Source organism: Oncorhynchus mykiss, chromosome 25 (assembly GCF_013265735.2).
Source record: "Oncorhynchus mykiss isolate Arlee chromosome 25, USDA_OmykA_1.1, whole genome shotgun sequence".
Classification (NCBI taxonomy): Eukaryota; Metazoa; Chordata; class Actinopteri; order Salmoniformes; family Salmonidae; genus Oncorhynchus; species Oncorhynchus mykiss.
The window spans coordinates 24964136-24979096 of record NC_048589.1 but is presented as its reverse complement, the minus strand read 5'-3'; the positions used below and the strand labels follow the sequence as shown (position 1 = coordinate 24979096).

Genomic DNA, 14961 nt, shown 5'->3' with positions numbered 1-14961 from the left:
GAGTTTATCCATTATCAATAAAAGGCATTGAGGAAGAGATATACATGTTTAATGGAGGCGTAATTATGTAATTATTAGCTATGTAATGGATATAATGTGGGACAGAGGTATATGCATGCAGCTCTGCGCACATCAGTCCAAAAATACAGTCTGGCATATTTATGTGGGGACCTTAAAATGCAGATGCACGCAGTCAAAATACAGGAACACGCGCGCGCTCTATGACAGAACGGGCAAAAAAGTTTGGCTTTAAAATGGATTTATATTAATTAGTTGCAGAGTAGCAATAGTAGCAATGTAGTATTACATATTTTATACAAATTACATTTTCAAATACACATATGGAAGTGTCATATCTAAAAATAACATTTAATATTTCAATAATGTACAGAATAATATTATAAAGTTTAAATTTATGTATAGGCTCAAATTGCGCACAACGTGTGTCTCTTCTTTTAAGTCGAGGAGAGAGGGGAGGGGTTTATCTAAGGTGTTTGAGACAGCGGGATGGGGTTGGAGAGGGGTAGGAGGAAGCAGGAAGGCTAAATAGGGCGGACACATAAAAACGGCAAGGGGCAATAGATGCTTGATCAGTTGGAGAGTCCGCCTGTTCGCGCAGTGTGCCGCCCCCATGAACTTCTGGAAATGGGAACCCCGCTGCAAACCTACGCTGCTTCAAACCGCCTCCGTCTCCGGCCATCGTCTCTCTCGCCTCTTGTTTTTTAGAGGGGTCGTTAAGGAATTAATGATCCGAAGGAACCACCGTACTTCTCCATAAGTTCATTCGGCGTTTTCAGTACATGCTTTACACCTGGACTTCCATTGCATGGGGAGAGCTCGCACTTTCTTTTTGTCATATGTACTTTTCTCGAGGATACTTACCTGTACCCCTACTAATGGTAAGCGACGCTCAACTTCATGTCTGTGGCATATTCGAATCCGATTAAATTGACAAAACAATTATAGCCTATTAAATGACGGCAACTCTATACAAGTAGTCTACAAGATTAGCCTACATAGTTCTTCCGTATCCAGTTTAGGCTCCGATGAGCTACATTAGGCTGATATATTCTTCCCATGAAATGTAAATGATTGAAATTGCATAGGTAATAAATAATATTAGCCTAACGACAGCGGCTCATGTTCATGATACTGAGCATTAAATGTAGCCCATTGCATTTAATTCGATTACTGAAGCTACTTCATTATTCTTTTTTTTGCCCCCAAGTGAAATAAAGTGAGCACCGACTATCCTAACGCATGCCTGGACAATTGTGCCAGAAAGTGTTTAACATGGAACAAATAATAAGATACTTTTCTGCAAAAGAATGTTAACAGTACTCGCTTTGGGAGTTTATAACTGTTGCATGAGTAGACATTTTTTAGAGGAGGGGGGGGGGGGGGGGGGGGGGCACTCGGGTTTTTAGACACCTGCACGCACAGTAACTAGTGCGCATATTTCCCATAACCGTTTGGGATGGCAACCCTCACTTTTCACCTTTCCAAACATTAATCGCCAGGTCGTTACAGATTTGTCAGATTATGGATTTAATCCTTATAGTTGAAGTTTACATTCAATTAATAGACACCCGGGGACAGAGACTGGTCTCATGCGTAAATGTAGCTGTGCTCTGTAGTTCAATTAGGTGATTTTGGATTTCTCAAATGTCAAAGCCTATTTCTTTAAAAATGTAATATAATTTAGATGCCTAATGGTAATTTAAGAATAAATGACTGGGGTTTACAACGTCATGGAAACACAATTATCTCCAACGTGTTATAAGAACAAATAAGGACGCACTGTACACTACAAACTGCTACTACAAACAAACAAATGGCTCACATACACAAAATATCAAGATCTATGTATCGAATTTAGACATTATTAAAGAAAATCTTATGAATACAATAAAGGGAGAGTAAATATGTATTAATTCTGGCCTCCCCGACGCATGTACCCTGGGACTTTTCAACCTGCAGCCACTAACACTAGCATATTCAAATTTGTTAAATCATTACATTACTCGTTTGTTTAAATAAATGATTTGATGACTAATGATTCCACCACAATTCCACAGTTTACAGCAAGTTAATTATAAGAAAGGATTTGGGCATGCAGCTGACAGTTAGAGTAAACGTCTCTGTTCTTAATTTTGAGAAGTTGGCCTCCTTGCTAAGTGCAAACAGACCCATGCTTACAGTTTAGGGAGAATAAAAAAAAGCACAGCAAAAAGGGGGAAAAAAAGCTGAATTTAAAATTGGATCATAAGGGGTTATACATATCAGAACAAACTGCCGGGAGCGCCGAGAGAATAGGCTATTGTGTAAATCAACGTAGAGTACTTGACATTGCCAAACCCAATTGTTTTGTTTGTCTATTTTCGTTCCTTATTATAGGGAGCATATACAACATGTTGAGAGCAACATTAATTAATCTGAAGATATATTATGAATGATTGTATAGATAGGGCCTACCCAATTATTTACAAAGCATCGTAAAACAACGATAAGGTTGAATTTCAGTGTTTTAACGACTGAACGTTCATGCTGTATTTTATTTGTCTGTTTTTAAACCACATTCAGCAATTAACTACCAACCTGCTTTGGCACACGCTTCAATAACTTTGATGTCACGTCAAACTGTTGTTTGGCCTTGAAGATATAGCCATTTACTTTTACTATAACTTCAAATGGAAGAAGATCACTAAATCATTTATAATTAACTGATGAGGTTAAAACATAAAACATTTTTTTTTGCCCTTGACATAACAACTAGACAGACAATCAACTGATGATTGATTACGATTAGAAACATCCATTTGTAGTCTCAGAACTGTCTTCAAAACCACCTTGCTGTTGTTTTTGTACCCTACTTATTGTCAGAAATAAGTTAAGATATCATGCTTTATTTTTCATTTAAAAAAACGATAGAGCATACAAGTTGTATTTTTAAAATGAATACTAAACTTTCACAGTAGACAAAAAAAAGCATGGAATATGAATGCTGCTGGAATACTTCCTCAAAATAAGGAAATACCTGCCTGGGAAGTTTGAGCTAAAACAGTGCAATTGGGCCCTGGACTATTGTCTGTTCCCGTGGTAACCTGCTCCCCTCCCACCATCCCTGTCAAATTCCTCAGGAAACACATCTAAAGCACCATGTGCATAGTCTGATCACATTATCTCTGGTTAGAGAGAGGGGGGAGGGAGGAGGAGACAGAGGGAAGAGGGAAGTCAAATACAGGGAGGCCTAGGGAGGAGGAGGACTAGGCCAAACCAGAGGAAGCTAACTGCCAGGCCTAATTGCACCCTGGGCTACAGTACATTCATTGCAAAATATGGCACTGTCTCTTGTTTCGGTTCAAAACTCAGACTGTGGATATTACGCTTTCTTCCTTACTGTCCCTCTCCTCTACTTTAGGCCTGATCACAGCTGGTGAGCTGAATAACGCAGAATAACCCAATAAAAGGAAGAGTTATGTACATCTGTAATTGTTCAAACATAATGTTATTTATCCTTCTAGACATCCTCCTATACATTGGTTATTACAATATAATAGGAGACGAGGAAGAAATATGATGAGCATTATTGTTGGTTACATCCCTATATACTGTAGACGGTTAGTACTGTCATCAACCTACTTGGTGAATCCATCAACTTATAGTAAGTGGCTCTGTCAGTCATTACTGTAAGAAGTTCTGTAGTCACTGTTTTGAGCGGTTTGAATCGCTGTAATCATGGGAGAAGCCCTCTCGGCACAATGAGCGTTTGTTGTCAGGGATGCACACACGTTATCCCCCCACCCCCACCCTATGGGTAATAGAGCTGATCATGTTCAGAACCCTACTGCCTCTTCACCATGGTTCTCACACACACACACGCACACAACCTTGTGTCACGACCGAGAACATGAGGTCACACAAAGGTCAACATCTAATTCTGCTACAAAAAATGACAAATATCTCCTTGATTGCATGTACAGTGACGCATGGAGGGGAAAAGATAAACACAGAGATATGAACCCAGACAAACACACAGTTCAATCAAATCAATCAATCAATCAAGTGTATTATTAAAGCCCTTTTTACATCAGCCAGTTCCAGTGGAACACATTCCAGTTATAATGGAATGGGCTCAAATGAAGTGTTGAAATGTCTTATCTGCGGTACTGTTGTTTGCCCAGGACCTATTTCACAAACACTCTTCATTTTATTAGTGTGATTCAGCAATGTGTGTAAAAGCAAGATATTCATTAGGGCCAAGTCCCTCTGTTTGTGATGTCGTAGATCCACAGAATGGGCGTAAACCATCTACAGGACAGAACGCTGTGTGTATAGGCATTGGATAGGATTGTCTCAGTTCTAGAACTGCCTTGCCATGACACTCAAGTGAATTGTATTGCATAACAACTTGTGATTAATAGACTTGTGGTTTTATTCTTGTTGGCATACTGCAGTGGTGAATTTGTGTGTCTGGTCTGGTCTGGTCTGGAAAAACAAGGTTCTATTCAATTCAATAGATCTATATTGTGCCCGAAAGGCAATTATTTTGCAGTGTAAAAAATAACAAAGAAATACACAAATAAAAACAAACACACATTATGCTTTTGACCAGGGTTGAAAGACACCCCTCCGGGTTCAACAAACTCAGATCACACAGGTTTGAGACTAGAGTATATATATACTATATATACTATGTACTGTAGCATGAAATATGTTGTTAGTAAATATGTATGCACTATACTGGGCAGGACAGGAGGACAGCATTAGTACTTGTCTGAGTCCATGGAGGTTGGGTTTAGGCTTATTGATGCCAGTATGGTCAAAGAGCAGAGCAGCAGGCTTGTCATCAGCGGCTCCACAGATCTCAGGACAACAGAGGGGAGGAGGGGAAGAGGAAGGTCCCTTTTTGATGGGTGCAGTGCACTTAGATGGGTGATCACGGGTCGGGGGGGGGGTACTCTTTAAGTTTCTAGAAAACGTAGTTTGGCCCCCCTTTAACCCAATGCAGATTGATCCCCCACTAATCAATACAGAGCAGTCATGAACCATCTGATAGCTGGCCTTAATGAGGAGGGAGGACAAGTGAGTGTCCATCTACACTGTCTGTCTGTTCTGCATAGGCAAGGCAGTGTTTACGTAAAGCCATGCTCTCTACAGTGACTTTGGTCTACTTTTAATTGACAGACGAATTGCTTATAGAGGGATGCTGTGTCACGATCTCTGAAATACTGTATGTCTGCTTGAGTCAAAAAATTGTATTTGAAGTAACAAATATTGAATTTGAATATTTCTCACTTAATTGTTCCATGATATGTTTTGGCTGCTTCATTTTCTGTCCTATTTAATGTGTGGTGTCTACAAGGGCTGCTCTTTGAAGGGTGGTCGGTTTCCTTACTCTTCACATACCAGATACACTATAGAGAACAGGAATGTAACCTTTCACCCCACTTCAAATCAAATCAAACTTTATTTGTCACATGTGCCGAATACAACAGGTGTACTAGACCTTACAGTGAAATGCTGAATACAACAAGTGTAGTAGACCTTACAGTGAAATGCTGAATACAATAGGTGTAGTAGACCTTACAGTGAAATGCTCACTTACAAGACCTTAACTGACAATGCAGTTGAAATAAATAAATAAAAAAAAAAATTAAATAAGAATAAGAAATAAAACTAACAAATAATTAAAGAGCAGCAGTAAAATAACAATAGCGAGGCTATATACAGGGGGTACCGTACAGAGTCAATGTGCGGGGGCACCGGTTAGTCAAGGTAATTGAGGTAACATATACATGTAGGTAGAGTTATTAAAGTGACTATGCATAGATAATAAACAGAGTAGCAGCAGTATAAAGGGAAGGGGCAAATAGTCTGGGTAGCCATTTGATTAAATGTTGAAATGTCTATGTGATAAGCCTTAATGAAGAGAGACCGGGTTACACACACACACACACACACACACACACACACACACACACACACACACACACACACACACACACACACACACACACACACTACATTGTCAGGAAGGAGCTTGTAAGTATGCATTTTCACGGTAAAGTCTACACCTGTTGTGTTCGGTACATGTGACATGTGACAAATAAAAAGCCAGAAGTATTTGCCTCTAAGCTAGACTACAATGACTACAATGTCCTTTTTCTCTTATGTACATTTCAGGAACAGGGTCACTCTAACACTCTCGAGCAGCCCCCCAGCACCACGTAACATTTCCTTGAGGAACGCGACCATTGCCGGCTCCCAACAAACATGGACTGTTTTCCCATGCTTTATTTTCTGTCGGTAAGTGGACCAGGCAAAATCAATTTATGACATGTGACACCATTGCCCCATCTTTCTGTATTTCTCCCTGTTGTTTTCTCAGGAGTTTGTCATATTTTACATTTAAATGACTAGATTAATAAAATGGAAGAGCGTCTGGTCTGACTTTTGCAGAGGAATTGTTGGTGAAATGTGTGGCACATGGTCCTTTGTTTGTCTTTGATTGGTTGAGGTAGACTGAGGGACTGGGCTCCTTATCGAGTTAAGAATTGGCTTTGACCCCTTGGCTGTTTCTCCTATTTGTCTAATCATAGTGGAGGAGGGAAAGAGAGGAAGAGAGAGAGAGAAGGAGGTAGAGGGAGGAAGAGAGAGGGAAGAGGAGGGGTAAAAGGAATGGCCCTCAGATTCCGTTCAAAAAGCTGTGTTCTTCAACCAGCTGTTTACTCTTGGAGGATGTTGCAACAGATAAACTGCATAGGGGGTCCTATCTGATCGTAGGCCATTTTACTGTAAACAAGTCAGACAGGACAATTATAACCAATTAGAGAACATTTACAGTGAAAACACTAGTGAAGGGTCCAATAGGGTGGAGGTTATGTTGGAAAAGAAGGAGATGTAGGAAGGGTAGACAAATATAGAATGTCACTTAAAACAGAGGTTTCTTTATTTCTTTATCCTCTCTCTCTCACACTCCCCACTTATCTCTTTTTGCTCTGTTTTTGCCGTCCCAGAGACATCATGATTCCTGGTAATCGAATGCTGATGGTCATTTTATTATGCCAAGTCCTGCTGGGAGAGAGCAACCATGCTAGTCTGATACCTGAGGAAGGAAAGAAGAAAGCCCCGGGCCTGCAGAGCCGGACTGCTGGTCAGAGCCATGAACTTCTGCGGGACTTTGAGGCCACGCTGCTGCACATGTTTGGACTGCAGAGGCGACCGCGGCCCAGTCGCTCGGCCACTGTGCCACGCTACCTGCTGGACCTCTACCGGCTGCAATCGGGCGAGGCTGAGGAGGCCGGCACCCACGACACCGCCTTTGAGTACCCCGAGAGGTCGGCTAGCCGCGCCAACACCGTGAGGGGCTTCCACCACGAAGGTAAAGAGAGAGATAGAGAAAAAGAGAGCATGAGAGAGGGAGGGAGGGAAAGAGGGAGATAGAAGGAGAGTGAAGTAACTGTCTGTACACTCTTAGAAAAAAGGTGCCATCTCGAACCTAAAAGGTTTCTTTGGCTGGCCCCATAGGAGAAGCCTTTGAATATCCCTTTTTGGTTCCAGGTAGGGCTGGGCGATATCTCAAATTAATGATATATTTTTCTCTCGCAATGTTCCAAATGCCTGTATCGCAAGAATCAAGGTTATTACTGTATGTCCCTTACAACAACAAAGACGAAAGATCACTTCTTCCTCTCTGCCAACAAGTAGTTTCAACTCACTATTTGCATTTGAAGTTTGGTCCAACAGAATCGGTCATATGGGCACCAAAACACATTGAGACATATTACTGTGACAGAGGAGAACTTAAACTTTCTAAAAGGCGATTTATGCTTGATTCGACACTGCAGTCCGGAGGCTCCGTAGAGAGTGTGACGCAATTGCGGAGCCTCAGGAGGCTTGCATCACTGTGCACCTTCCAGATTTTGTAACAAAATAGCACGTATAACTCCACGTTGACATGATTGGTTGATGGGGTGATACGTCCTATATAAACACAAACTCACTTCCTTGACAACTTCCTTCACACCAGCTCTGCTCCGTGAAGCGCAAGAAGTATGAATGCTTCAGCCATGCTACAGCCAGTGCTGTACGGCCAATGCAGACGACGGAATGACCGTAAATCAGCTTTTACGATAACTTTTATGTCTCAATGTCCAAAATGTAGAACAGAACAGACCCTACTAAAACGGAAATATCAATGAACATGATTGTGGAAAATTAGTGCTCAAGTTCTGGTGCTCGCGGCATTGCGATACCACGTACCGCTAGCAGCATTTGTACAGGCGACGTCAACAAAGTGAACAGGCTATGTTGTTCAAACAGTTGGAGACGGACAGGAGGGTGTATTCATAACAGTTCAACTGTACTACCTTGTTAGCAAGCAAATAGATCAACGTTGGCTACTCACTAGCAGGTGGGCTTGTGCATGGTTCTGGTTAAATTTGTAACAAAAAGAAAATGTCCATAGACAGACTTGAAAGCTAGATCAGTGATTATTGCAAAAAAGCAGGTTAAACTATTTTGATCAAATAACAAAATGAGGAAGTCTTTACTTTATAACTATGTAAGTCAGTGGCCTACCCCGGCCGACTGTGCGCCGCCCTATGGGACTCACAGCCGGATGTGATACAGCCTGGATTCGAACCAGGGACAGTAGTGACACCTCTTGAGATAAAGTGCCTTAGACCGCCGCGCCACTCGGGAGGCGTATATTTAGCCTAGGTATAATTCAGTCAATTATTCCAGACTGTTTGAAATGTAGTTTATTGACCTATAATTGTGTACCAAAGCTTATTTAGAGAACTTTTTAAAAATGGCGAATCACCCATAAGTTAGAAACACATTTAGAGGAGTTTTTGGCCATATCGCTCAGTCCTAGTTCCAGGTAGAACCCTTTTGGTTCCAGGGGACAGCCGAAGAATCCTTTTGGAACCCTTTTCTCTAAGTGTGTACAGAGGACCACAGCAGTTGTGTAGTACTTTCATGCCTTATCCTCCGGGGACCAGGCCTACTGTATGTGCTCCCATGTGGCTTAGTTGGTAGAGCATGGCGTTTGCAATGCTGCGGTTGTGGATTCGATTCCCAGGGGGGACCAGTATTAAAGAAGTATGAAAATATATACACTCACTACTATAAGTCACTCTGGATGAACTGTCTAAATGTAAAGCCAATAAATGAATCAGAGAGAAATGCATGGATTTTGAGAACTTGGGGAAATCCAGAGGTGATGTGACCTTGCCTCTGGTAAGTGTGAGAAAAGTACATATTTCCTGGAGTGTACAGTTAATTATACATTGCATGTTTATGACATAAACTACCGTTCAAAAGTTTGGGGTCACTTAGAAATGTCCTTATTTTTGGAAGAAAAGCACATTTTTTGTCCATTAAAATAACATCAAATTGATAAGAAATACAGTGTAGACATTGCTAATGTTGTAAATGACTATTGTAGCTGGACACGGCAAATTTTTTAATGGAATATCTACATAGGCGTACAGAGGCCCATTATGAGCAACCATCACTCCTGTGTTCCAATGGTACGTTGTGTTAGCTAATCCAAGTTTATCATTTTAAAACGCTAATTGATCATTAGTAAACCCTTTTGCAATTATGTTAGCACAGCTGAAAACTGTTGTTCTGATTAAAGATGCAATAAAGCTGTCCTTCTTTAGACTAGTTGAGTATCTGGAGCATCAAGATTTGTGGGTTCAATTACAGCCCAAAATGGCCAGAAACAAAGCACTCTCTTCTGAAACTCATCAGTCTGTTCTTTGCCAAGAAACTGAAGATCTCATACAACACTGTGTACTACTCCCTTCACAGAACAGCGCAAACTGTCTCTAACCAGAATAGAAAGAAGAGTGGGAGGCCCCGGTGCACAACTGAGCAAGAGGACAAGTACATTAGAGTGTATAGTTTGAGAAACAGACACCTCACAAGTCCTCAACTGGCAGATTCATTAAATAGTACCCGCAAAACACCAGTCTCAATGTCAACAGTGAAGAGGCAACTCCGGGATGCTGGCCTTCTAGGCAAAGTTCCTCTGTCCAGTGTCTGTGTTCTTTTGCCCATCTTAATCTTTTCTTTTTATTTTCCAGTTTGAGATACGTCTTTTTCTTGCAACTCTGCCTAGAAGGCCAGCATCCCAGAGTCTCCTCTTCACTGTTGACGTTGAGACTGGCTTTATATTTCAAAAACAAGGACAATTCTTGGTGACCCCAAACCTTTGAATGGTAGTGCATGCCCCGTTACAGAATCCATGAGCCAAAGTCAAGCTAATTGGCCAACCAGCACCTGAAACAGCAATGGTTTAGAATGAAGCACTTCCCTAAAACAAAGCATTTTCTAGACATCAACAGTCCATCTCCATTTGATAATATTCCAATGGCGATGGCAGCAACACATATGTCTCACCACCTACCTCGTTAGCCTGGGTGTGGACCCATAAGCCCAACAATCCCTGTCTCATCGAAACAAATTCAAATGCAACATTTCCTACACCACTTAAACATGAATATAAGACATCCCCCTCCCACCTTCAACATAAATTATGAAATCTAAGGATGTGGTCACAAAATGGTGGCCAAAGAAGTGGCAAGAATTCAGTCAGACAAATTCCCCTCCTGAAAGAATCTGCAGTCCGACAAAGCCTACAGCGTGTTTGGTTAGCAGCTCAAGGAAAAGCATACCTTCATATTATTGAGTTACACTTCTCACCCCACCCAGTACAAGGGCTTAAAAAAGCCTTTGGCCAGCAGTAGTGTGCTTCTCTCTCATGTCTCCAGTTTAAATGGAGCTAGGGACCTTTTACAGGGACCTTCCTCAACATGCAATTATCTTTAATGCTACTCTGCAGCCTTCTATATAAAGTCCCGCCTGCCAACAATGTGGGCACTGGGAGCAGAGCAGACTCAACCAGAAGCACTGTGGAAAGTTGGAATATAGACTAACTCTAGAGTGATAGAGAAACAGTAATATGCAGGAGAACGTGCGAGGTAGCCTGTATACAACTATACAAGTGTGTCATGGAGAGCCAGTCAGAAACAACAGTTCTGTAATAGGCTTCATGTACTACTGAGATCAACAGAGGTAAAGAACATAAGAACATTTGTATAACATATGTGGCTCAAGTATGTGCTCTAAAACAGAGATGTGTATTGTGTAATCCAGAGATCATACACAGTGTGACAGTAGTGTATTATAGTGGAGGGAGTGCTGGACAGAAAGGCAGAGCTGGAGGGCTGAAGAAAAACATGTCTGCCCTCGGGGGAGGAGGGATGAGTCAGCCTTAATTAATGGGGCCTGTCTAACACACTGTCTAAGACGGCACAGCACCGCACCAAGGCCACTCAGGAAGAAGGAGGCTCAGCCGCCTGTCTATGATGCGATGTGTGTGTTTAACTATGCTAATAACATGCTTGGAGCATTTTGTTGAGATCAAACTAGGTTCTCTGTTTTCATGTAAAAGTCCATTGTATAACAATTCAAATGAGTTACTTTTTCAGGAAACAAGATATTTAGTCAAGGCACCAAGTTCAAGTTGACAACGACAGAGCTAAGGGAAACTATGTGAAAAGGGAACTGTGTTGGTTTCAAGCAGGGAGAAACTGTACAGGGAACAATGCAAGGCGTCAAAGACAACTCTTGAGGTTAAAGATGCAATTACCCACTAAATCCTCCAGGAATTCAAGCTATGGGAAATGCTGTGTTTTCCAGGCCTCCACTTAGTCTTAGCCCTGGATTAAATCAAATCGAGCGTTAACCAGCTTTGGCCGACTTCCGCATAGCAGATGTTTTGGCGGTGTTGGAGGTGTAACTGTGGTATGAGCTGACATATTGGTGAACGGCTGCTCTTGTGTGTCACAAACCACTCCCTTCCTTATTATCCCTACAGAGTTAGAAATTCTAAACGGAGCTAGAAAGTTTAGGCTATATCAATGTTAGAAATAATCACTCTGAAATGTCAAACCATTCATGTTAGGCTAATGCATGTTTTCATGTTCATTTGGATAGGTGAATTTATGAGACTTATCAGTCTAATTAGAGGTTTGAACTTGTAACGTGGCTGCATGAACTTCTAACGCAGCTGCATGGGATTTGTGTGGTGTGGATTCGTTGCATTTAATGGCAGAGTCCGCAATAAGGTAAAGTAACGACCCGCTTGTGGATTTAACAGCTCTAATGCAGTTCCACCTCGGACACCACCAAAACAACACTATGCAGCACGTAGCTCTCTTGCTGCTCCTCCACCAAAGGATTGTCTGTGGGAATCCGTAATGATTATTCATGATGAAAATGACAAATGTCCCTAGTTAACAAACTGTAGAGCCAATCAAAAACACAGAAGGTTTGAATAATGACAACCACCTGAATAAGATTAAAGCCTGAGTGTGAAATAACAGGGCCGGATTGAGCAGGAAAATAGTAGACACAACATTCCTTTCCCAACAATGGTGGTCTTGCCAGAAATCTGCAGACTGTGCATGGAATAGTTACCCTCCACTATGTTTATATGGTAGCTGCGGTACGTTAATCACCACCCTCTAAGTAATGCATGTTTCAGCAAAGTGCTCAGAGAAAGGCATTGTGGGAAGTCCTGGATGATCCTTATGGATAGATAAAGAAGTATGGACGATGTACACTCAGTCCCCGGAGGCTATCCCAAGTGAACGTGGACATTCTTGTGTGTCAATTAAGGCATGTTAGACTGCAGAGGTATGTGTTTTTGTACAGTGGAAAGCTGTCTTCCAAAACATAACTGCAGGCCAAAATTGTGTGGTTGCAATCATGAAGATTGACACAAAGGGTACTGTTAAACAACCAACGGTGTAATAGTTTTGGAGGGAACTAATTAATAGTAATATGAGGGAAGTGAACGGAACTCAGAGGCAACGATAAAATATGAAAATACTCAGTGATAAACTCTTAAATCAAATCTATACAGGCTGTCATTAGTCAAGATGGCAGCCCATACAGACTCCCTTGGTAAAAGTGATGACATTGACTGTGTCCTGTTGTCTTTCACAGAGCACATGGAGCCGGTTCATCCGGGCGAGCCTCAGACGAAGAACGGCGAGGCCATCCCACTGCGCTTCCTCTTCAACCTCAGCAACATCCCAGAGGATGAGCTGCTCTCGTCGGCTGAGCTGCGTCTGTTCCGGCAGCAGATCGACGAGGTCATTACGGAAAGCGAGGGGGACAAGGATCAGCTCCACCGGATAAACGTGTACGAGGTGCTGAAGCCCCCGCGGGCCGGACAGCTAATCACGCGGCTTTTAGACACACGGCTGGTGCGCCATAACGCCTCGCGCTGGGAGAGCTTTGACGTGAGCCCCGCTGTACTGCGCTGGACACGGGAGCGCCTGCCCAACTATGGGCTGGCCGTGGAGGTCCAGCACCTCAACCAGACACCGCGCCACCAGGGCCGCCACCTGCGCATCAGCCGCTCGCTGCACCAGGAGCCCGGGGAGGACTGGGAACAGCTACGCCCCCTGTTGGTCACCTTCGGCCATGACGGCAAGGGCCACCCGTTGACGCGTCGGGCTAAGCGTAGCCCAAAGCAGCGGGGGCGTAAGCGTAACCGCAACTGTCGCCGTCACGCTCTCTACGTGGACTTCAGCGATGTGGGCTGGAATGACTGGATAGTGGCGCCCCCAGGGTACCAGGCATACTACTGCCATGGGGAATGCCCCTTCCCCCTGGCAGACCACCTGAACTCTACCAACCACGCCATCGTTCAGACGTTGGTGAACTCGGTGAACACCAACATTCCCAAGGCCTGCTGCGTGCCCACGGAGCTCAGTGCCATCTCTATGCTCTACCTGGACGAACACGACAAGGTGGTCCTAAAAAACTACCAGGAAATGGTTGTGGAAGGGTGCGGCTGCCGCTAACACTGACCATGGGCAACTTGAGGCAGGCCGCACGGACGCTATGAAAATTCTTAAGGCCCCACCTTACTCCCAAAATCTTCACTTGGACCCTTATTTATAACTTTTCTGTTGAGACGTATGTTCGTCATTTTTTTTTCTCTCTTGACAATATGATCATATATTTTGACAATATACATATATATATATATATATTTATATCTACATATAAAAAACAAGTGAGTCCTTATTTTAAACATAAATAAAAAGCTGTACAACTTTTCATAATGTATATTAGATTGTATAAGGGTTTTTTAAATGAGAAAATAGTTTTTAAAAAATCTAAAAAGTAAAGTTTATTTACTGGTAATATTTATTGCTTTGATATTATACACATACAAAAAAATAAAAACAAATTGCGTTCCAATATTACATTGTAGCAGATCACAAGAAACACCAATTGTGTACTTAAATTAGAGCACTGTGTGAAATGATCACTTAGCTGATTTGTTATGAATCAGTTGAAGTATCAGAAATGTACATTGATTTTAATGAACCTTTATACATTGATCTTTAAACCAGTTATTTTATTAGATAGGTCCCTTGAGTTGGAATCAGTTTTTTATTCTTGTGAAAAAATCTGATAACATGGGTTGTGAAAAATGAAACTTTGACAGAAAAGGTCCTCATGACTGTTTTATATGAATTTGGATTGAACACATCTGCATCTGATACTTAGCCCGATGGCTATTTGAAAAGTACTCAAGTAATTGTTGCAATTCATGATAACAGAGGAATATTTCTCATGCTCTGTTGCTTCCAAATAAAACAATGTTCGGTTTCATATCTGGCATCATCCAGCTTAGAGTGATTCACGCTTGAGTAACGGACTTACACTATATACAGTGCCTTCGGAAAGTATTCAGACCCCTTGACTTTCCACATTTTGTTACTTTACAGCCTTATTCTAAAATTGATTTTTAAAAAAGAAAAAAGAATCCTCAGCTGTCTATACACAATACCCCAGAAAGACAAAGCGAAAACAGGTTTAGACATTTTGGCAAATGTATTAAAAATAAAAAACAGAAAT

At 41.9% G+C, this 14961-nt stretch overlaps 1 protein-coding gene across 1 annotated transcript; it reads left to right on the top strand.

The window, feature by feature from the left end:
• Nucleotides 1-566: 566 nt before the first annotated feature.
• On the top strand, nt 567-14715 carry LOC110505700 (bone morphogenetic protein 4). Its single transcript, XM_021585091.2, has 4 exons — nt 567-899; nt 6187-6309; nt 7020-7384; nt 13030-14715. The coding sequence occupies exons 3-4, from the start codon at nt 7027-7029 to the stop codon at nt 13893-13895; spliced, it is 1224 nt and encodes a 407-aa protein (XP_021440766.1). The 5' UTR covers nt 567-899; nt 6187-6309; nt 7020-7026; the 3' UTR covers nt 13896-14715.
• Nucleotides 14716-14961: the final 246 nt, after the last annotated feature.